The 25208-nt window shown below is 42.3% G+C and overlaps 1 protein-coding gene across 7 annotated transcripts in view; it reads left to right on the forward strand.

Moving 5' to 3' along the window:
- Positions 1-25208, forward strand: part of LOC115465822 (utrophin-like) — a 1296369-nt gene that overhangs the window by 508882 nt on the left and 762279 nt on the right. For all 7 annotated transcript variants that reach the window (XM_030196568.1, XM_030196575.1, XM_030196573.1 and 4 more), the window contains 2 exons: positions 3863-4068; positions 17843-17997. In XM_030196568.1, the coding sequence (XP_030052428.1) occupies positions 3863-4068; positions 17843-17997 (361 nt within the window). The remainder of the gene's footprint in view (positions 1-3862; positions 4069-17842; positions 17998-25208) is intronic.

Consider the following 25208-nt stretch of genomic DNA (forward strand, 5'->3'; position numbering starts at 1 on the left):
AACGTTAAATAGTCTAATGACCACTTCTACAATAGTGGAAGTATATCCAACATACATAAATCATCCTTGCACTGTATTTATTAAAAAATCTTCAAGAGGTAAGTAGTCCAATTCTGAAAATTTTTATTGAAACATCTTCAACTAGTCTTTAGAAAATCTTAAAAATCCTCACTCATATAATCTTCATTAAATTTCAACATATGTTAGACCCACACCAACATGGGCCATGTTTCACCACAATGCATAAGAGCTGGGGTCTAAAATATAAATAAAATATAGAATATCCGTAAGTTAAACACCTTCAAATATATAAAATTATACACAAACAAGACTTAACCCACCTACCTCAACTAAGATGCCATACAACTTTGGCGTCTCTTTCAGTAATTACGCATGAACGCCAATAACGTCTCGCTCTTTAAATCCGTTTTCTGATAGGATCCCACCCTATGGAACTCCTCCCACTCAACAATCCATATTACGATAATGAAGCCCAATCAATTTCTAAATTAAGTCCCATCGGTGACATCATTCTTAAAGAAAAGATCCAATACTGTTCACGGTAAATTTAATAACTTCTCCAGGTCTCCACCCTCCCAACCCAGATGTATCTGTTTTATCGCTCTCCATTTGATATCCATAGGAGAATGAGATTTTTCCAACCAATGAGATACTAGTGGTGCTTGGTCCTTTTTACATTTAATACGGGACTTGTTCTCATTCAAGTATGCTCTATGTAGTATAGGTCACAAGGACACTGAATTAAAGCAACATTCATTGAATCACAATCTGTGTTATCTCTAGCAGTAAGCATTTTTTCAGAGTTCTTTACTGTCCACTATAGCTGAAGTACACCACTGGCAATGACCACACCCCCTATATTCTATCAGTGTATCAGTCATTATAGGATAATCAATTCGCTTATAAGATAATATCTCACCTATAGTACGTCCCCTATTATATGCTATCAAAGGAGCCTCCTTGAAACAATTGTGAATACTTAACACAGATCAATACTTAAATAATAAAGCTGCAACTAAAGAAATATGTATAGTATAAGGAAAAACCGCCACTATTTTGTCCAACCCCCTCATAGGCTGATATTGTAATAAAGCCTCCGTGTCTGCATACTTAGTCCTATAATAGGCTCTTTTAATAATAGAGTCTGGATAATCCTGAGCCCTTAAACGATCCATTAGATCCTGAGCATGAGCCTCAAATTTAGATAAGGAAGAGCAAATTTTCCTTATTCTCAAAAATTGACTAATAGGGAGATTGGATGTTAAATTATATGGATGAAAAACTACCAAATTTTAACAAGGTATTCCTAGTAACGGGTTTTTGATGTAACATAGTTTGTACATTGTTCACATCTCTATAAATGTGTACATCCAAAAACACTATACTAATGATCAATAGTGGCAGTAAATTGTAAATCACCATTTAAAGTATTCAACCACTGTAAAAATGACTGTAGCTGATCCCTTCCCCTCTCCCATATAAAAAAGATATCATCCAAAAAAGTCTCCATAATTTAACAAATTTAAACCACTGGGAGGGGTAAAGATATTCTTCCTCAAATTCTGCTACCACTAAAGTGGCCACTGATGGCACTACGGAGGCCTCCATAGCTATACCTCTGTTGTTCATAATATCGCCATTGGAAATAAAAGTAATTTTTACAGATTACTTATGTAGCCAATTGCGTAAGAGAGTCAGTAGTCAATCTCTGAAGAGGTTCTTGCAACTCTAAATGTTTCCTAATGACTAATAATGTCTCTTGCAAAATATTAATATATAACGAAATTACATCCAAGAATACAAATAAAGCTCCAGGAGTTAACTGCACTTCTTCTAATATCATCAAAAAAATGAGTGGTGTCTTGAATAAAGGAATGCACTAATTTAGTTTTAGTTGTAAAAACTTACACTTTAGTTTACTCAGTAGTTCCAAAACAGTGCTGCGGAGGGACACTGTAGGGTGTTGTGGAGGGTTAATCATAGTCTTATGGATCTTGGCGACAAAATATGTCCGTGGAGTATTAGGGTGAATCATACACAAAAAAGTAATCTCTTGCTGTCAACATATTCACTAAGAATACATCACTCACGATCCTCTAATTTCTACTTGTAATAGACAAAGGATTCTCATTTAACAATTTATAAGTACCCTCATCTGTCACTTGTCGATTAACTTCATTGAGATAGACTTGGGCAGATTGAATTGTGGTGGTGCCCCCTTTGTCTGCCTTTAATATTACTATCTGATGATCATCTCTCAATGCCTATAAAATACACTTCTGATTTGCAGAAAGATTCTGCCATCGTCTAAATGAATGAAACTTACATTCCAACTGGTCAAGTTCTTTTAATACCAATCTCTGAAAGGTATTAATAACTGGGTCTGTAGGACCAGTAGATATCCAAGTAGATCTATTTTGCACAATCAAAATGTCATCATAATCACCACATTGTTCAAAATATTTCTGTAGGTGTAATTTATGAAAAAACGTATTTAAAGCAATGTGTTTCTTAAATACCATGCTGTTGCACTGCAGGCTACAAATTAAACATTTCCATATCTTTGGATATGCTGTTTCCGTATTTTATTTTAGAACTGTGATAACAGGTAAAGTACAACTTGTACCAAGCACATTTCTTGCTGGTTTGAGTTTGACATGAAATATGGTTTTTCCTATATCTGTTTTAGTAAACACCTTTGGAACTTTCCTGGAAGATCTGATGTAAATTTAAGACAGATACCCAAAATTTGTTCTGCCTTCCCCCTTCATGATTTCCTTCATTTCAATATGTAACTTCCCACTATTCTATAACCTGGGATAGTTGTGTCCATCAACCGGCAGGTGGAGATAGAGAACTGAAAACTGAGCTGAGACATATCTTGGTCAAAGACTGGGAGAAACACTCCTATATAGTTAACACTAAAGCAGCACAACCCCCTCCCCTGGGTTCTATATAGGTGAACTGAAGTGTTAGCTCTATCAGAAATGATACAGGTTTGTGATTTTGTATAGTTATAGGAGTAATATTTACATGAAGCCTATTCTTGTTCATTATCCTGATGAAGGCAATATTGCTGAAACACAGCCAGTGTATAGTCCCCTACATTGGATAGCATCAATTGAAAAAGAATCTTTTTTAAAGACCTAGGCTTGCCCACTGGTTTCTATGTAGGTTAGACATATTGATTGTCTCCACTGTTTGTTGTTTCTTTGTTTTGTTGTGTTCGGCATTTTTTGTTTTTGACAGAATATCAAATTTGAATAAATAAAGAGATGCACCTTAGGGTCCTTGTTGGCTATCATATGCTCTGTTTATTTTTCTAATAGTTCTTCTCAGTCATTGGAACTATTGCTTGAGCATCTGTCATTTGTCTTTCTATTTTCTCACTCAGATCTCCTCGTCTCTCTCATACTTTTTACTTCTTCTTGTCACTTTGCTCTGTACATATATATATAAGTACATAAGCACTGCCACGCTGGGAAAAGACCAAAGGTCCATCAAGCCCAGCACTCTGTCTCCGACAGCGGCCAATCCAGGCCCCAAGAACCTGGCAAATATTCTTGGCCCTCCTGCTTGACTAGTGTAGTCCATTGAAATGTGAAGCAGGCCAAAGCACAGAGAACTGTGGGGGTATGCTACGGATGCCTTAGCACACCCCCTCTCAACAATAAAGGGAATGTTGGGCCAACTTGCCCATTCACATTCAGTCATATTTGTGATACTAGTCTTGGGTATATCAACATTGGTTACTTGTAGCTGAAAAACTGAAACATTCTAAAAGTTGTAGTTGATTTAGTTTTTTGTTTACGTCTGAGCCTTTCTTTCTCACGTCCTACAGTGGAGAAGGTCAGGGGCCAGTGGGATAGCACTCAGCATGGTGTGGAGATGCGCCAGCAGCAGCTGAAGGAGATGCTTGTTGATAGTGCGCAATGGAATGAGCAGAAGCAAGAAATGGAAGGGCTGCTGAGACAGCACGAGATGCGTCTGCAAACACTCCTGCAGGCCCAAAAAGAACCGCTTATCAAACAGCTGTCAGAAAACAAAGTAAGTCTGCATTTTTACATTTTTCCTCACCCTCTTTCATTCTCAGTTTCTTGTATATTATTATTTTGATCTGTTGCATAAGTTTTGCATGCTTTGTGCTACGTAATACCAGACTAGAACCCATATAAAGGTTGGTACTATCTTAGTGTCTATCCAAAAATTTTGGGGAGGGGGGACTATATTCAATCTGTGGAAGTAAGCAGCTTGTAAGCCATTCACATCTGCAGGCTAAACTAATCCCTGATATTCAGTGCTAGGGCATGCACAGCTCCTGGTATTGAATATCTTTATATGTGTGCTGACCCGGACGTTAACTGGGCACTGGCCAATATTCAGACCGGTGCCTAGTTATCTCAGTTCATAACGTTAGGACAGCCTTTTTGGATGCTAAAAGGTTAACCCCCCCCGAGAAACTTACAGCAGGAATGGATGTTGTTCAAAAATATCATACTGGAAGCCCAGACCAGATACGTTCCATGTATTAAAAGGATAAAAGGAAGGCCAAGTGACAGTCAGCATAGTCAAAAAGTGAGGTGAGAGGACTGTAAGAGCTAAAAACATCTTTCAGATACTAAAAGAAGGAATAGGAAACAGCATAAGGAATGACAAGTTAAATGTAAAACATCAATAAGAAAAGCAAAGAGAGACTTTGAAAAGAAGATTGCTTTGGAGGCAAAAACATATAATGAAACTTAGGTATAGTAGAAGCAAAAAGTCGATAAAAGAATCAGTTGGACCACTAAATGATCGAGGGGTAAAAGGGGCACTCAGAGAGGACACGGCCATAGCGGAAAGACTAAATGAATTCTTTGCTTCAGTTTTACTAACGAAATGTGGAGGAGATACCTATACCAGAAATGGCGATGAGGTGGAGGAACTGAACCACATTTCTGTAAGCCTAGAAGATGCAATGGGGTAGTTTGACAAACTAAAGAGTCGCAAATCACATGGACCAGATAGTATGCATACTAGAGTACTGGTAGAACTAAAAAAAAAATGAACCTGCAGAGCTATTATTAGTAATATGTAATTTATCTTTAAAATCAAGCATGGTACCAGAAGCATGTAACACAAGCTTTTAAAAAGGATTCCTGAGGGGGGTCACGTGATACTGAGCTAAAGAGCAGGCGTCAGTGAGAACGGCTCTTACGCCCCGAAGATAACGTCAGCCCCCTACCTCGACACATTGGCTATAGCAGAGCGTGTTTCCTGTGGTGAACGTGTCCCGCACACTTGGAGATTAAGCAGAGTGCATTTACCGGCTCTGATGTCTTCAAGAATACCTTGGAAAGACTGCGACTGCGCAAATACTGGCGAGACTAAAATAGTGGAGGAAGAGGCGGCTGGGCCCAGTTCCATCAGCTCTTCATGGGTTGCAGAGATCGCGTCGGAGGTAAAAGCAGTTTTGGCCTCTTCACTTGAAGTGCAACTCTGGGAAATTTCAGCTAAGTTGGGCTCTGTGGACATCCATATGGAATAGCTGCAGATTGACTTTGTTCAATATCAACAGCGCTTGTCAGATGTAGAGGACATGCTCCAACAACAGGTGTCTGCACAGAAGAGCTTGCGGACGAAATTAGAGAAATTGGAAGAAAATATAGATGATTTAGAAAACCACTCACAGCGGTGTGACCTCTTGACTGGTGGCCTGCCTGAGTTGATTAAAGATTCAAAACTTTGGGTGTTCCTTACTAAATGGCTGTCAACAAGAGCTGAAGCTTTCGCCCATGGCAGGCCCGTTGAGAATTGAACAGGCCCATTGTTTGGGACCCGGTGAAGCCATTGGATAAACGTCTGCAAACGTTTATCTTCAGGGTGCTCAATTATGTGCACAAACAAGAGATTTTAAGAGCCATACATGTAGCAGGGCAGTTGTTATATGACAACTTTAAAGTTTTATGTTTTCAAGACTTTTCTGTGGTGGTTGCGGTGTGCCACAAGGAATTTGTTCCTGCTTTCTCCCTTCTGCATCAAAAGAAAGTGTCATCTATTCTAATGTACCTAGCTAACCTTCAGGTACTTTCAGTGGCAAGACTCATATCTTTACCCAGGCCTCCAAAGGCCTAAAATTTGCTGAACGGCTGTTGGACCCTGCTCGTCCTGGTAACGTCGTGTACTGCACCCGAGTCTTTTCAATAAAGTAATGACAACATTTGGCCAGGAATCGAAAAGCTTAGGGAGTATCTCACTACACCTATGCCGATGATATTACTTTATTAATCCCTTTCATATCTTCTTTGCAAGACCTTGTAACCTTTTACTATGTAAGCCGCACTGAACCTGCCCTGAGTGGGAAAGTGCGGGGTACAAATGTAACAAATAAATCAATCAATCCATTGCTTATTCCTGGGATAAGCTGCATAAAATCTGTAACTTAGGCCAATTCCTTTTATCTTGTTTAACTGTATCTAGATTGTAAGCTCTTTGAGCAGGGACTGTCTTCTGTGTATGGTGTACAGCGCTGCGTATGCCTTGTAGTGCTATAGAAATGATAAGTAGATAGATAGTTTAGATACCCATCTATTTATTCCAACTGACTCTGTACCACACATCTTGTCCCCATCTATATATCTACACTCGGCCCCTCAGCTATATGGTAAGCTGTATTGCAGAAAATCATTAGCATCATATTTGTTATTTGCATGTACTAATTGTGTGCTTTCATTAGTATTATGCCAACATCATGTTATATCTCTGTTGATTTGAATTTCAGTACTGTTAAATGTATATATTTTTGATCTTGTTTCATGATAGTCCTATTATTAGGTTTCAGTTTGCTGTTTTCAAGTTTACCTCATTTATTGTATTTATGTTTATACTTGGTCATTTTACTATTGTTATGCTGTTAACAAAACTGTAAGTGTTATGTTAAGCTGTACCTGCTATACACTACTTTGGGTGACTCTCTTCATAAAGGCGGTTAATAAATCCCAATAAATAAATAAAAATTGCTTATTTGTCACTTCTGTACCTGTTTGTGACGAAGAAAAATGTTGCCTGGTTTACCCTGAAATATGTAGCTGTAGTTCTTAATCTCTAGAGGGCGCCCAGTCAACACAGAACAGAAGTTGCTTGAGATGTGCATTCACTGCATTTTATAGTATATCTACAGGTCCTTCCTGAATATGCGTTTCAAAAATAGATGTGCTATTACATTAACAATCACAAATAAAAACATAAGAAAAACAGTGATGAGTCAGAAAGAGGGTTGCTGAACTCAGCATCCTGTCTGTGACAGTAGCCAATCAGTGTTAAAAATAGTTGACAGATTCCAAAAAGAAGATATATTTCCCACAGTTCACTTCCAGGGGTGAACAATGGTTTTCACAGGTCTAGTACTGGGCTTATATTTTTATGAACTTTTCCTCAAGAATCTTTCTAATCCCCCTTCGAATCCCTCTTTGCTGGTCACCTTGACCAGATTCCACAGCTTAAGTATGTGCTCTGAACTTTCTACAATGTGTTTTGGTCTGCTGGTTGTTTTTGTGAAGTTTTACAGGGTAAAAAAATGTTCCTTATTTAACCCTTCCGTACTGCTTATAATTTTATAAACTTCTATTATATCACCTCTGTCACCTTTCTCCAGGCTGAAAACCCCTAACCTGGTTAGCATTTCCTCATAAGGGAGGTGTTTATTCCCTTTATTATGTTTGTTGCCATATCCAGGGGCTTAACACGAGAGGTTGCCGAATGGTCTATATGCAACTTAAGTGGAGATTTCTTTTATGTTTTTGATGATGTACCTTCGGTCTCCCTTTCTTCCTGAAATTGTGTAGTACCTATAAAGAGAGAGAGAGTGATATTCTGAATTTGTTCTCCATCCCTTTTCACATAACATTTGCTGTTTTTTAGCATCTGTGACACACTGGGCCAAAAATTTCAATGTATTGTCCACAGTTTCATGGGCTGTGATTCCTAACTCAAAACCTAGTATTTTATCTGTCAATTAGATACCCAGTCTCATTCTTCTGCAAATTCTCACAATCCTCTGCCATTTAACAGCTGAATAATTTTGTGTCATCTGTAAATTTGATCCCCTCACTTCGCACTCCTATTTCCAGATTATTTATGAATATGTTAAATAGGTCAGGTCCCAGCACAAGACCATTGGGGTACTCTACTATTAGTGTCCCCTTTTCATATGGATAATTGACTTTTCAGTCCTTCTCTGTCTTTCTTCTAGTCAGTTTCCAATCCACTAAAGGCATGGCCTTCTATCCTATGACTCTTTTATTTCCTAAAATGGAAATTTGTCAAATTCCCTCTGAAATCCAAATATGCTGTAGGGCTCATTTTCGAAAGAGAAAAACGTCCAAAAACTGTATTCCGCAGCCTAGTACAATCAATGGTGCTAAGCCATCTAGACTACTGCAATGCCAATTATGCTGGATGTAAAGAACAAATCATTAAGAAGCTTCAAACTGCTCAAAATACAACAGCCAGACTCATATTTGGGAAAGCAAAATACGAAAGCGCCAAACCCCTAAGAGAGAAACTACACTGGCTCCCACTAAAAGAACGAATTGCGTTCAAAGTTTGCACCCTGGTCCACAAAATCATTCACAGGGAAGCCCCGACATATATGTCAGATCTTATAGACTTGCCTACCAGGAATGCAAAGAGATCAGCATGCACATTCCTCAATCTCCATTACCCTAACTGCAAAGGACTAAAATATAAATCCACATATGCGACCAGATTCTCATACATCTGCACGCAGCTATGGAACGCACTACCGAAGGCCATAAAAATAACACAAAACCTATCTTCTGAAGGCTACTGAAAACAGATCTGTTCAAGAAGGCATACCATAAACACCCATCTTAAACACCAAAAAATAAGACTTTACACGACATAGACATAATTGAAATCTTATCACTTGGCTGATCAACCTCCTTACCACTAATGAATAAGCATAACCACTTCAATCTCTATGTCAAATATGGTCTCTCCATAGTCAATGACCTAAAGAATGATACAACCCAATTTCTTACTCAGGAACTTTCATGTATTACCATAATTTATTCTTCCTTAACATATATATGCACATGATATATATCTATACCATGATCTGTTCATGTATGTTATGTTACATGTATATTACCATGTATGTATGCAACTTAACACATTACCATTTGTAATTCTGTTACCTGGAAATGGCAACCGCCATTACGGCAAATGTAAGCCACATTGAGCCTGCAAATTGTTGGGAAAATGTGGGATACAAATGCTACAAATAAATAAAATAAAATAAAGCACCATTTGGATGGATTTCTTCTCAAAAGTCCAAATCGGTATTTTCAAAACCTGTTTTGCAGATGTCTGTCTATGCATTTTGTCTGCAATGCATCCAGATCAGAAAGGGGGTGTGTCGGGGGTATTTTGAAGGTGGGCTTACAGCGTGCCTAACACTTGGATGTTTTACAGCCATAATGGAACAAAACCAAAATGTCTAGGGTGAAAACGTCAACGTTTTGGTGTAGACCTGTTTTTCTAATGAATAAGACATAAAAAGGTGCCCTAAATGACCTGATGACCACTGGAGGGATTCAGGGATGACTCCCCCCTCTCACCCCCCCCCCCCCCAAATGTGAATAAAAATAGTACTCACCAGCCTCTTGATAGCCTCAGATGTTATAGCTAGCTCCTTTAGAGCAGCATGCAGGTCCCTGGAGTAGTGTAGTGGTTGTGCAGTGCATTATAGACAGGTGGATCCAGGCCCAAACATCTCCTACCTGTTAGCACTTGTGATGGAAACTGTGAGCCCTCCAAAACTCACCAGAAACCCACTATACTCATATATAGGTGCCCCCTTCACCCATAAGGGCTATTGTAGTGGTGTACAGTTGGGGGTGGTGGATTTTGGAGGGATCAGCAGACAAGATAAGGGAGCAATGGTGAGATGTGTACCTGAGAGCATATATATGAAGTCCACAGTAGTGCTCCCTAGGGTGCCCCATTGCTCTCCTGGTATATCTGCAGAACCAGTCTGCTAAAAATACTGGCCCCTCCTATATCCGAATGGCTTGATTTTTTTGTTGTTGTTTTTAATGGCCTAAAAAGATAAATTCTCAAAGCACAAAATCTTGTTCGAAATAGTATTAAAAAAAATAGATGTTTTTCTTTTTTGAAAATGTGTGTATTTCCTATTCGGATTTGGTATGTTTGGCGCAAGAAGTCCACAGTCTGACTTAGATGCACTATTGAAAATGCCCCTCCATGTCAACTGCCTGACCATTATCCAGTCTAATAAATTGATAAGACAAGATTTGTCTTTGCTAATCCCATGCTGGCTCATTCCCATTAAGCTCTATCTACCTGTCCGGCCAGAAATTTTTGTTTTTCTAATATAGTTTGTCGTTTTGTAGAACCATTTATGTTGAATTATATACTAGAGGGCGGAAAGGAAGGAGGGAGAGATGTCAGACTTGGGGGGGGATGGAAGGGAGGGAGGGATGTCAGACTCGGGACAGAAGGACAGAAGGGAAGGAGAAGAGGGAGAGATGTCAGACTTGGGGGCAGGAGGGAGGAGAGATGTTGGACTGGGTGGGGGGGGGGCAAAAAGGAGGGAGAGAGATGTTGGACTGTGGGGTGATGAAAGGGAGGGAAGGAGAGATGTCTGACAGTGGCCAAAGGGAGGGAGAGATGGAGTTGGGTGGGAAGGAGGGAGAGATATCAGACTCATGGGTAGGAGGGAGAGATGTCAGACTCAAGGGGGGTGGCAGGGAGGTCTCTGAAGTGGTTGAGTAAGGGCACTCAACCACTTCAGAGACCTCCCTGCCAAAGGGCAGAAATGTGGTTAAAAATGGTGAAAGAGTTAATAGGAAATGGGGTACAGAGTAAGGGAAGAATGGTCTGGAGGCAAGAGAAGAAAGGAGAGACAGGGATGGAGCTGGGGCTGATGAGGGGATTGAGGCAATGGAGGATAGATGAGGGCTGAGAAGGTGAGTACAGAGGATGAAATGGGAGCTAGGGAGTGGGTGAAAGATGGGAAAGGGTAGGAGACTAGGGAAAGAGAGCGAGAGAGATACAGAGGGCAATGGGTAAGGGGCTGAGAGAGAAACCAGTGGGTAGTTGAGACATGAATGGGAGGAGACTATTGACTAGAGGTTGTGAGGAAGGGAGAAGGAGGGTAAAATTAAATCGATATAAATGCAAAGAAAAGCGGAGGAGGAGCAGAGATATAGATGAGATGCTGACATGCAGAGGGATACTAGATACGAGGGGGAGTAGGGTGACGAGGAGAAATGCTGGATGGAGGTGAGAGAGGATATGCTGGATGGAGGGGGCAAGAGAAAAAAAGAGAAGTACTGGTCAGAGGAGTGAAAGTAGAGAGAGAGAGTGCTGTACAAAAGGGAGGAAAGAAGGTACTAGATGAGAGGGGAGAGTTAGCAAAAAAATAGGATGGAGAATGGGAGGGCTGGGGTGAAGAAGGTGGAAAGTTGTAGATAGATGTGAAAAAAAAATGAAGATTGAAGACTGAATAGTAAGAATGAATGAAGTCTGAACAGATAGAGAAGCAGAAAAATAAATGCCGGATTTCAAGCATGACGGCCACCTCAGTCACTGCTGGAGACCACAGGTCTAAATGAGCAGCTAGCTGACACTTGTGTTGCCTCTAAGCAGGCTCAAATGCAAATGGGAACTTTTGAAAAGACTTATATCCCCATTGTAACATAGGAAAGAAATGTATATTGTTTTGAACTGCTCAGAACATGCTCCATTTACATCTATGCATTCTGGGGCATCTACTGGTGTAAATAGTAGCAGTCTACAGAAGTACATGTTATAAAAGACTTCTAGAAGACCACCTTACAGGTCATTGAAAAACAGTGCTCAGCCATGCTTGGCGGGTAGTAGTTTAATTGACCACGAGCTGCATAGAAGCCCACCTCCCTCCTCTTGAGTAGGCAGTCTGTGTGCCTTTCCTCCAAAGTGGTGTGTGCACAGCCTGGATAGGAGATGATTTTACATTAAAGTGTTTACTGTATTATTAGATGAGAGAGGTAAGTTGTTTTTTTTTTCCCCCCATGTGCTGCCTGTTTAAATCCAAAGGTTTGTCTCATTAGAAAACTATAAGACAATACATTATCCATCTGGATTCTATATACAGCACTCAAAATTGTGAGGGGGAAATCGGCCGTATGCACAATTTAATTGAATAATGAACCAATTAGCATCTAATTGGTTGCTTATCAATTATTGGCAACAAATAGAATTTACGCACACACCTTGCTAGGCATATTCTAGAAAGATGTGTGCGTCAGTTCTAGTGCATGGATGTGAAGAGGGGGCATGGGTGTTCCAAGAATTTGCACGCACTGTTACAGAATATGGCCAATCGGCGCAGATATTTATACCAGTTGTCAGTTGGAGTAAATCCTTGCGTCTAAAAGTTATGTGGCTTCTGGCACTAGGCACTATTGTATAAACAGTGCCCAACTCGGAGCTTAGTTCTTATTTATTTATTTTTTTTGGTGCCATATATAGAATTTAGTCCTATATCCATATATTAATGGGCATGTCATGATATCACCACAAAAAAAGAGTTGATGAGTCCTATCTCACTATTCATATGCATTAGGGTAATAAACTGCTCAAGGCTGCCTGTGAACTGAGGTTGTAAACTCTGTCTTGGTGGGTTCTGGTGATAGTGATAAAACCTTAGGAGCTCTGTTCTTGTACTTTATCATCTCACTTAGACACTGACAAGCTTCCTCATGAATTATTTATAACCTTATAATTTATTCTCGTATGCCATACCGACAAGAGTGTTCAAGGGCTACAATAACAAAGGGAATAAACATGGAATAGCATAAGTATAATCAGCATGATGTGAGTGCTGCACATGCAGTTAGGAAAAGCAACAGTATGAAATGTGATCATATCAAATTCAAGATCATCAAAGGGAGGTTAGCACTTAGCAGCAATATAAATCAATCCACTAACACCTCAAAAACCTCTGTATAATTTTGTGACTATAAAAACAATCAGAAATCACTTGGAAAAAAACCCCAAAACCTATAAATTAAAGTGTCTTTATAGAATAGGCACTCACACCCAGCCCCCAGCGTGCAAATGCTCATACACTAATTTAAATTTTCTTCAAATAAGTACATAAGTATTGCCATACTGGGACAGACTGGAGGTCCATCAAACCCAGCATCCTGTTTCCAACAGTGGCCAATCCAGGTCACAAGTACCTGGCAAGATCCCAAAACAGTACAACACACTTTATACTGCTTATCCTAGAAATAAGCAGTGGATTTTCCCCAAGCCCATTTTAATAATGGTCTATTCTGGCAATTTCAGAGTTTAATTACTTGTTGAGTGAAGAAATATTTTCTCCAATTAGTTTTAAATTTACTACTTTGTAGCTTCATTGCATGCCCGCTAGTCCTAGTATTTTTGGAAAAAACAAGCAATTCACGTCTACCCGTTCTTGTCCTCTACATATGTTCACAACTCTGCCTCTGCTCCTCCAAGGCTACATGCCTAGGAATGCTTGCATGTGTAAGTATACCCAATCTTTTCGATACATAGATTTTATGAGCTATGTGAAGAGGCGAAGTATAACATTACCCTGTAGTAAACATCAATTAGCATTCCATACTGAACATTACCCTTTAGTAAACATCAATTAGCATTCCATACTGCCATACAAAGTTTCTTTGAAAGAGAAGCTAGTTTTCTTATCCAGATGTTGATATTCAAAAGATTTGTATTGAGTTTTAACCCCCCCCCCCCCCTGCTATAAAATGTTATCTGGGCAACTTGGTAACAGCATTCTCATGATGCACTTTGACTTTAGACATGTTTGGTGGGGTTAAAGATCTATTTTAAAATTATCTTTGTCAAAGTATATTCAGGAGCTATTTTACCCAAAATAACTACTGTCAGGTATCTGGGTAAAGTTGACTGGATAAAAAAATCTTTAATTTACTTTCAGAAGCACTTTTTTGGTCTGCCTAACTTTAACAAGCTCAAATTGGATTACAGTTGTAAGAAGATATAAAATAAAAGCAAATTAAGAAATTCTACATTTAAAATGACAAAATCCACAACATAAAAAAAATCCTTTTCCTCACAATATAATTTCTTATTCCCTTCCCTATTCCTCACGAATAGAGTGAACATTAAGCCTAATACTATTTATCTCGAGGGGGCTAATAGCTGACATTTTTAATTTTTTTTTATTTTTGTTACATTTGTACCCTGCGCTTTCCCACTCATAGCAGGTTCAATGTGGCTTACATATTATATACAGGTACTTATTTGTACCTGGGGCAATGGAGTGTTAAGTGACTTGCTCAGAGTTACAAGGAGCTGCCTGTGCCTGCAGTGGGAATTGAACCCAGTTCCCCAGGACCAAAGTCCACCACGCTAACCACTAGGCCACTCCTCCACTCCATTGCCTTGGTTTGTTAATCTCCAATCCACTGTGGCTCCTTGTGACTCATAGCAAGTCATTTAACCCTCCATTGCCCCAGGTACAAAAACTTTGGGCCCTGTTTGCTAAGGTGTGCGAGCGTTTTTAGCATGTGCTAAAACTTAGCGTACACTAACGCTAGACACACCTATAGGAATATATGGAGATCTCTAGCATTAGTGTGTGCTAATTTTTAGCGTGTGCTAAAAACGCTAGCGCACCTACAGCGCAGCTTAGTAAATCAGGGCCCTTGGATTGTAAGCTTACTAGGGACAGAGCAGAGAAAGTCCCTGAATATAATGTATTTATTTATTGGGATTTATTTACTACCTTTATGAAGAGATTCACCCAAGGCGGTGTGTGTACAGTAGGTACAGTTTAACGTAAAACTTACAATTTTGTTAACAGCATAAGAATAGTAAAATGACCAAATATAAACATAAATACAATGAGGGGTCCCTTTACCATGCTGCTAGCTGCGGGGGCCATTTTTCCCGCGCTCCAGGGCCCTTCTTACCGCAGTGGGTAAAAAGACCCCAGACACACATGACCGTGTGGTAAGAGAACTCTTAACCTATGGCCATGCGACGGGGAGCCCTTACCGACACCCATTGAATTGAGGTGGCGATAAGGGCTCCCGCGCTAACCGGCGATGCCCGATTACTGCTGGGTTACCGCTGCACAAGCCATTTCCAGGGGTTTTCTTTTTCCCCCGGAAGTGGCACATGCTCAAGGCAAGACTACTGCTGGTGGCTGCGTTGGGCTGGCAGTAGTCCCAGAAGAGCGAGCGGTAAGCCTGTGTTGGGCTTACCACCGCTGTGTAAAAGGGCCCCTGAATGAGGTAAACTTGAAAACATCAAATTGAAACCTAATAATAGGACTACCATGAAACAGGATCAAAAATATACACATTTAACAGCACTGAAATTCAAATAACAGAGGTATAATACAATGTCAGTATAGCATTCAACTAACATTGCTATGATACTAATATATGTAAACTGCTTTGGTTGTACCACAGAAAGTTGGTATAACAAAAATCTAATAAAATAAAAATAAAATAAATCGATATATCAGATCCTTTACCCTTTACTTTTATGCAGATGATACTCAAATTGCAGTTTTTTTCCAGTCCTCAGTAAATGAAATATATGATTTATTGAACAAATGTTCTGAGAGGGTGTGTGCCTGGCTGGTGCTCATCTTAAGTTAAATGTGGAAGAAACTGTTTTTTCCTTAGTAGCCATTTTAGACCAGTCGAGATGCTTGGGTTATGCACACCTACCAGTAGGTGGAGGCACAGAAACACTAACACTGAATACTGTACAAAACCCCTATGGAGTTGCCAGCCAGCCAGCATTTCTCAGTCTCCCAGCAGGTGGTAGACATGCAGTTTCGCTGGTCAGATAGGCCCAGGTTGGGATCTCTGGGACTTTTTGCATTTGATCTTGCAGTCTTTGGACCTTTTGGCGCTTCTTTTGGTGGCACAAAAAAAAATATTTGTCCTTTGCCTCTGCCTCATTGTAGTGGGGTTTTGGTCTGCGACAACCACTTATTCCCTCAGGGGTGTCCCTCCCCCCTCAGCCGTTCACCTTTTTAGGGGACCTTGTGTGCATAGCTCTGCTCAGTGCCTTGAGTACATATTCCTCGTCCAAGTGTGAGATGTTGCCTTTAATTCTGCAGAAAAGCAAAAAAAAAGAAAAACCCCACAAAATGAAAACAAAATTAAAGACCAGAGGCACAAACGAGAGTGAAGCCCACAGTATTGCGGCAGAACCATGAGTATTGTACAGCTGGGGAGGCTTTCTCTGTCAGGCTTTTTGCTTGCTTTTTTGTTTGGTACACTTGGGGGTTCCCGCATCGTCAGACGATCTTGGTGGCATGAATTCAGAAAAGCTGCACCGTTGCTGGGAGTGTGGTAAAAAGGGTGTTCTGGTTCCCAGAGAAGTCAGTGTTATTGGCATCTGTTGAATCGCCACTCATAGAGGAAGCAGCAAGTGGTGAGCCCACCTCTCGGTGGTGGGTTCAACTTTGGCAGGAAACATCGCCATCTTGCCTTCTCTTCAGCAGACAGATCTTCCTCCCTGGTTGGCTCTGGTGTGCTCCCTCCTGGATTACTGCGATGGGGGGTGTGAGTTTCTCTCCAGAATAAGGTTGGACATTGTTCATGACCTGGCAGTCCAGGGGTTCTGAGTTTGGGGACACTCGTGGGGAGGGGATTTCTGCGGAGCCAGCCAAATATAGATAGACCAGGATTTACTGGGGGAGCGCCTCTCGGACCCAAAGGAAGGACCCTTTTCAGGAAGGACCCTTTTCAGGAAAGGGATCTTGGGGAGGGCTAGGGACCTTCCTTTGGAGGAGGAATCCCATGGCGATCCATATTTTCCAGAGAGGAGTAAATGGAATTGATTTCATATGTCACCTTGGTGCTGAATTTTGAGGAGGAGGTGACTGCTGACAGTACAATGAAGAAGGTGAACCCTTTGGTTAAGGGCATTAGGCAGCTATCTAAGTCCTTCCCCATGAACTAGGACCTGCAGGATATGGTCCAAGTGGAGTGGAAATCCCTGGATGTGTTGTTAATACATTTTTTTTCTATGGATTGCTTTCCTGTTTTCTGGTATTAAGAGTTATTTTTGCTACCTGGACATAGGTGTCTGTTAGAAAATTACCTCTGTACCCCCTTCCCCCATGATTGGGGATGGTTGGTCTTGAAAGGGAAGGTTGCAGTGCAGCCTATGCACTGTGGGGTAGATTCAGTAAATGGTGCCTGGAAGAATTTGCATTAAACACTATTCTAGAAAAGGTGGCTCTGGACTGAGTTCTCGTCATAGAAAAGCGCTTTAGGGCAGATTCCCATGCCCAACTTTGGGACGAGGACTTAGCCTGCTGAAACCTGGCGTAACTCCTGGCATTCATCATAGACGTGTAACCCTGGTATTTTATAACATTGTGCTGCCCATACCCCTCCCCTGGCCACACTCCCTTTTGAGTGGCAAACAGTGCACACGGGCAAATCTGCTTGCAAATTCTAATTAGTGCCAGTCAATAATTGATTGTTAGCGGCTCACTAACTAGTTTGCATGGGGGGGGGGGGGGTCCCAGTACTGCCCCTGTTCTCTCAGCATTGCCTGTAAGGTTGTGCTGCTTTAGTGTTAATTATACAGGAATGTTTCTCCCAGTCTTTGATTGCTGCAGTTCCTCTTTTGAAAACAAAAACCTGCTGTAAATGTTTAAGAATAAATAGTGTGTGATTGTGGGCATCTTATTTGTACATTGTTCACGCTTCAATGCTTTATAAACATTTCATTGCCATTGTGTATATTGTATGCATTGTTTCTTTAGATGTTACTGCAAGAGCTGCATAAAGGGGAGATTGTCTTGGGTGCTTTCAGCGACCTCTCAAACAAACTTCTCCGTGACTACAGTGCTGATGACACGAGGAAAGTGAAAGAGACTGCGGACCGCCTGCATACTGCTTGGGTTAACCTGAACCGAAGGTAATTACCTACACCTTCTTTCTGGCAGCAAGGAGTAAGAGAGGGAGTTTCTTCCATAGGGTTCTCCTCTCCTCCAGGGCTACAATCAGGCCTAGTTTTTGGGATAAGTACATAAGTGTTGCCATACTGGGACAGACTGAAGGTCCATCAAGCCCAGTATCCTGTTTTCCAACAGTGGCCAATCCAGGTCAAAAGTACCTGGCAAGATCTCAAAACAGTACAATACATTTTATACTGCTTTTCCCAAAAATAAGCAGTGGATTTTCCCAAGTCCATTTTAATGCCATATGAATGTAATTGGAGATATTTGTGTACTTCTGGTCCAAGAGAAGAGTTAGGGGTAGATATTCAGTCAGCGATGGCCTTCATATTTAGCCAACCGCAACATTATCCCCAGATATACAAGGCCAGACCATGGCCAGACACCAGCATTGAATATCTGGGTTTATGCAGCTGGCTATTTTTTATGTGGTTAAGTGCAATATTCAGCACTTAACCACCTAGATTACCCTGCATAAAGGTAGGACTTAGTTTTATGCAGTCCAGTTTAGCTGCTTAACTTAGATGGTTAAGTGCTGAAGATCAGCACTCAATCACATTAATGCTTACTCTGCCCCCAGACTGCCCACAAAGTTTAGCAGTCTGTAGTGATATTTTGCGACACTAACCGTTTCTAGCTGGTTAAATTGCTTTGACTATCAACCCCTTATTTTACATTTATTGGTGAATCTGAAATCATTTAGAGTCTTTGAGAACAGAAACGCAGAACCTTTAGAGGCCGATGAACAAAGGTTAACATGGTTGTAAGGTTTGCTTTAGACCATTTGTAGTCTGTCTAAAGTAAACGTTATTTAGCATCTAACGCACAAAGGGGTTTTACATGGCTTTAACTGTGTGCTGTAGCAGCTACCGAGACTGCTATGCAAATGTATTACAACAAGCTCATTATTATTATAATGAGCATTCTGTGCGATGCACAGGAAGGAGCACCTACCTTTGATGGGCTAGATTTTACGGCAGGTCAGAAGCTGTTGGAGAGGAGCGCTCCGCATCCATGCTGGGAACTCCAGGACTGCCCCCCCCCCCCCGGTCCAGTTCCCTTCTCTTTCAGCCTCTGCCTCCCGATCAACACCCCCCTCCCCCTTCCGGGCTTGGTGCAGGGAGCTCTCTGCTTCTTCCGGTGCACTGCTGACATTTACCTTCTCAGCTAATGAATCCAGTAGTCCCTGTAATGCTATCAAATTTGAATTATGGTCTGGGTAAGCTTCATGATCCAAGAGATTCATCTGTTTGTTGTATGTAAAACCTGAAAGCATAACTCACGTTTTGTGAGTGCAGGAGCGCTCTCTCCCCCCTCCTCCTCTTGTGTCCTGGAAACAACTTTTCTGCACATGTGTTAGGTGCTTCCAGGGGCTGATGCCCAAAGGTCCCTGTTAAATTTCAGTGCCTCTCATTTGCATGCCATTCCCTTTGTGCATCAGTAGTTGTTTCTGAGCCAGTAAGTTCACTCCCTGCTGCCATATTTAATGGCGACCTTGTGTATCGGCCCCTGAGTTCATTGTCTGGTTCTCTGAGTCTTCTTTTTCATGTAAAGTAATTGGATTCCTTGTAGGCTGTGATAAATTTCTTGTGCCGTTATTGGGCCTGTGCAGTCTCAAAATCACATACATCTTTAAATGACTCTTTCTTTTGCTTCCCAAATGCTTAGAGTGGTCAGAAATAATTTTTCCATGTAGGCCAACTGAAATATTGAAGCTTTGTATGTCACCTCACACATAAATTCATTCTCATGCAGAAGGCGTCATGCATAGTTTGTCTCCATTCCCAATTTGTATTTCCGTGGAGGTAGGGAGAAGCATGGAGCTACGTGTTTGTGTTTTTCATTAGAAGAAATGTATTTACCCATGTTCTAAGTGCTGAAAGTCCCAAAATGAAATTAACAGTCCCACACAGATGTATGCCTGCATAGCACCATCACCCACAGGGTAATACAATCTCAGAACAAATCTAATTTTCTTGCATACTTGACAAAGAAAGACAAATATTAAAACTGCAAGTAATTACTTTTCTGTGAATCCCAACAATCTTTAGAGACAGTTGTTGTGATTTCCGTTCGGGTTTTTTAAAAAATTCTTTCCGACCCAGTGGAATGTTGGAAAGAAATTATGCATTATTCAAGAGCAGAATAACTCACCAAAAACTTAACTGAACTGGACCAAATGTGACTTGGGTTAAACTAGTGAAAAGAAAGTCAGTGAATTCACAAGAACATCAAACTGGGGATTCCAAAGAAATATTCCCCTCCCAAAAATGGCCTAGGATATTTCTATTGGCGAAACTGCAACATAAAAGCACTGATGAAAACATAGCAGTTAGGGAACTGCTCTTTACAAAATATCCCTCCTCTCCTCTTTTTCCAGACACAGACACACACAGAGTCAGAATACATACAGGTTCACACACAATACTTGGACACAGACAGAAGGGAGGATTCATATAAAAATATACATACATAAACACATACCCTCATGGCTGGGTAAAAGTCTGAGGCATGCACCTCATGCTTTCCCTGCCACATCCCTATCCCTGCAGGGATGGCTCTTAGTGATTCAGATATACATTTACATTCAAGTCGGAATAGTGCCATTAAAGTCAGAACGCCCCAAACAGGCATCCATCTTACATGCATTTTCAAACAGAAAATATCTTAAGATGTCCTGTTCGAAAATAACGTGAAATGGACGTTCTTGTGCTGGAGAAGTCCTGCATGGACAGTCATTTTACAAACTGGAATGTCCAAATTATGAATTGGGAAAAAACAAGGGACGGACACCTGTATGGCAGCATTCTTAGAAAATGGCCAAACAGATATCCATGTAGAGCAGAGGGACAGTCTGGTGGTTTGTGCGGTGGCCTGTGAACCAGGGGACTCCACTTCAAATCCCACTTTAACTCTTTTATTTTGTAATCACGAGTCCTCCAGGAACAGCAACATATCCTACTGTACCTCAGTGTACACCACTTCTATAGCCTTTGGGCTTGCAGGTGGTTTATATATTTAGGTATAGTAAGTATTGTTCTGTTTCTGGAGGGCTTTTTAGGGATTTATTTTTTTAAGAGTTGAATTGGGATTTGAACCTGGGTTCCTTGACTTACAGTCCATTGCACTAACCACTAGGCTACTTCACAGACTTGCTTTGCTAAGAATGGCCATAATATGGAGGAGTGGCCTAGTGGTTAGAGCACTGGTCTTGCAATCTAGAGGTGGCCTGTTCAAACCGCACTGCTGCTCCTTGTGATCTTGGGCAAGTCACTTAACCCTCCATTGCCTCAGGTACAAACTTAGATTGTGAGCCCTCCTAGGACAGAGAAATATCCAGTGTATCTGAATGTAACTCACCTTGAGCTACTACTGAAAAAGGTGTGAGCAAAATCTAAATAATAATAATAATATGTGAAGCTGCAATACATCCTGGTATCCCCTTTTGGTTTGAATTACAGAGGTCCTTTTACTAAGCTGCTTACCGCAACAAAAAATGCTTTACCATGTGGCATGCTCAGGCATCCTGCGGTAATATCTGCATGTTTGCACACTACTCACATTTATTTTTTAGCGCTGGGGGTAGAGAGTGGGTTTGTTCTGCGCTAATCGGTTAACACAGCTACTTTGTCCCATGTTAACCGATTAACGCGTGCTTAGCGCATGAGCCCTTACCACCTACATAATAGGTGGCAGTAGGGGCTCACGTGCTAATGACAAAATAGAAAAATGCTGCCATTTTACCCCTGTGGCAAAAATGGCCTTAGCGTGTGGGAATGATCCACATAGGCCACTTTGGTAAAAGGGCCCCATAGAATTCTGTAATATGCATGCAGACATACATGCTTTGCCCACCATCTGCCCAAACTCCACCCATGTACACATGCGCCACTATCAAAGCTTGGTACATACAGTACTTTTTTGTTAGTCGGTATCCTATAAGAGACCATTTAAGTATGGAAGTACCCAACTTTTACACGCTTCACTGACTGGAAGCACCATATTCATGCAGTTTTTGCTGCCTGATACTTGTTGGCTTCATATAGAATTAGCCCCTTACGTTTCTATTGAAGTGCCAACTCATTTTAGTTTCCAATCTCATGTGTTTCCTTAGCGACCCTCCGGACCGGCCCAGACTGTGACTCATGGGTTGTGCACGCCTTCCAGCAGTTGGAGACTGAGAAAACTGATTGAACAGTGAGCCAATAAGAGCCCTTGGTAGGACTAGAAAGATCCAGTAATCTCAGTCTCCAGCAGGTTCCTTAGTGGCCAGAGCGTGCTTTCGGTGATCAGAAGGATCCTTGATAGGTCCTCGGATGATTTATCAACCATTGATGCTGAGGTGGCTAAACTCGAGATAGGCTCAGCTTTCCTAGCCGATGCTTTGGGTGATCTCTTGCGGGCTTCAGCCAAGTCGATGGCTTTAGGAGTTGCTGCGAGGAGGTCTCTTTGGCTGTGAGGCTGGGCGGCAGATGCAGCCTCGAAGTCTAAGCTTAGTAAGTTTCCCTTTTGGGGCTCATTATTCAGGGAGGACCTTGATAACTTGGTTTGTAGTTTGGGGGAAACTAAGGTTCTGAGACTTCCCGAAGACAGGCCTAAACCCTGTGGGCGCAGCTTGTAGTCCAGTCGGGGTCGTGATTTTTGTCGTTTTTGGGTGAATAAACAGACTTCAACTCTGAGGTCCTGCTTTTTCCAGAGGCCCCAGTCCTTTCTGTGAGCTCACAGAGGGGGCAGAGACTTGTGGAGTTCTTTCCAATCCCCTGCTCGTCCATCCCAATGAATGTGGCCGGGCCCAGCCTCCAGTGCCTGTAGGGGCACGTTTGGGCAGTTTTACTGGAGGTGGGCCCAAATCACTTCCGACCAATCGGTTCTGGAGGTTATTCAAGAAGGGTACGCCTTAGAGTTTGTACGACCTCTCTCAGACGCATTTCTGGAGTCCCCTTGTTGGTCTTGTCTCAAAGTGGGTGTCATCCGGGGAACTCTGGAAAGGCTTCTCAACCTCCAAGCTATTTGTCCAGTCCCCCTGTCGGAGATCAGGCAGGGACACTATTCCATTTATTTTGTCATCCCCAAAAAGGAAGGCTCTTTTAGACCCAATTTAGACCTCAAAATACTCAATCGGGCACTAAAGGTCTCCTCCTTTTGTATGGAAACTACGGTCAATCATAGTAGCGGTATGGTCCGGAGAGTTTTTGACGGCCTTAGATCTCACCGAAGCATATCTCCACATTCCGATCTTTCCCGCCCCTTGCACCAGCAGTTCCTGTGCTTTGCAATTCTCAGCCAGCATTTTCAGTTTTGGGTGTTGCCCTTTCATCTGGCAACAGCTCCAGTCACTTTCACCAAAGTAATGGTAGTGGTTGCAGCAGCCCTCAGAAGGGATGGGATTCTGGTCCATCCTTGTGTGGTCGACTGGCTGAACAGGATGAAGTCGCACAGCAAGAGTCTTCAGGTCACAGAGAGAGTGGGTCAATTTCCTCCAGTCCCTTGGATGGGTAGTCAATGGGCAGAAGAGCCGGCTACAGCCATCTCAGTCCTTGGATTATCTGGGAGTGTGCTTTGACACTCAGAGAAGTTGAGTGTTTCTCACCCAAGACAGGATTCTCAAGTTGCAGACATTGATTCGTCGGTTTCTGCAGTCTGCGCTTCCATGTGCGTGGGATTATCTGCATGTTTTGGGCTCCATGGCAGCGACAGTAGAAGCTGTGCCGTGGGCCAGGGCACATATGAGACCTCTTGAATGGTCTCTTCTCTCCAGGTGGTCACCGCAGAGGGACTCCCTTCTGTGAAAGTTGTTACTATCAGCACAGGAGAGAGGCAGTCTTTGCTGGTGGCTCCGGACACCCAGTTTGTCCAGAGGGATGCCTCTGGAGACCCCGCAGTGGATTGTAGTCACGACAGACGCCAGTCTTTCTGGCTGGGGAGCTCATTCTCAGGGGCAGTATGCCCAGGCCAGGGCCTATGGTCGCAGGAGGAAGCATCATAATCAATCTCTTGGAGACCAGAGCAATACGTTTCGCCCTCTAAGTGTTCTGTCCTCTACTGAAAGGTGCATCAGTCTGCATCATGTCAGACAACGCCACAGCCGTGCCCTAGGTCAATCATCAAGGAGGAACTCGAAGTCTGTGTTTAGAGCAGGAAACGGCTCAGCTCATGAGCTAGGCGGAATGGCATCTGGAGGCCCTCTTGGCGGCTCATGTAGCGGGAGTGGAGAATGTTCAGGCGGACTTCCTCAATCGCACCACTCTGAATCCCGGGGAGTGGGCTGTCGGCGACAAGGTGTTTCGGATAATGGTGGATCACTGGGTTCTTCCAGGCTTGGATCTCTTCACCTCAGCATCCAACGTGACAGTCCCGCAGTTGTTCAGCTGCTGAAAGGACCCAAGGGTGCAGGGAGTCGATGCCCTTCTTTAGCCATGGCCGTTGGATCTTCTATATGCTTTTCCTCTGTGGCCCCTGATAGGTACTCTGCTTCAACAGCTGGAGTCACATCCGGGTCGCATGATCCTGGTAGCGCCAGATTGGCCCCACAGATCCTGGTATGCCGATCTCCAGCATCTGTTCGTCGAGCCTCCTCATGCTTCCCGGGGATCCTGACCTGTTGGTCCAGTGGTTCATCCAGACCCAGCTCAATTTTGTCTTACGGCTTGGTCTTGAGCGGGCGCGGCCGACTAAGAGGTTTTCAGCTAGTGTCATCTCCATTATGCATCGCTCAAGACGTCGGCCCACTTCTCTTAACTGTATCAGGACATGGAGACTCTTTGAAGCGTGGTTTGCCGACTTGACGTTCTCTCCCTTTTGGGCCACAGTGGCTCAGATCCTAGAATTTTTGCAGCAAGGTTTGGAAAAAGGTATAGCGCTCTCTTCACTTAAAGTCTTGGTGGCGGCCTTATCCTGTTTCAGGGGGCATATTTGGGGTAAGTCCCTAGCATCTCATCCAGATGTTGTCCGGTTTTTTAAAGGGGAGGCAGGTCTGGTTCGTCCCCCCTTGCGGGCGATTTTTCCTTTGTAGGATCTTATCCTGGTTCTCGCACTCCTTTTGAGCCTTTGACATCCTGTACCTTGAAGGATTTGACTCTTAAAGTAGTTTTTCTGGTGGCCATAGCCTTGGCCAGGAGGGTGTCGGAGTTGCAGGCTGTTTCTTGCTGCCAGCCGTTTTTGGAGTTTACTA

Source organism: Microcaecilia unicolor, chromosome 3 (genome assembly GCF_901765095.1).
Source record: "Microcaecilia unicolor chromosome 3, aMicUni1.1, whole genome shotgun sequence".
Lineage (NCBI taxonomy): Eukaryota > Metazoa > Chordata > Amphibia > Gymnophiona > Siphonopidae > Microcaecilia > Microcaecilia unicolor.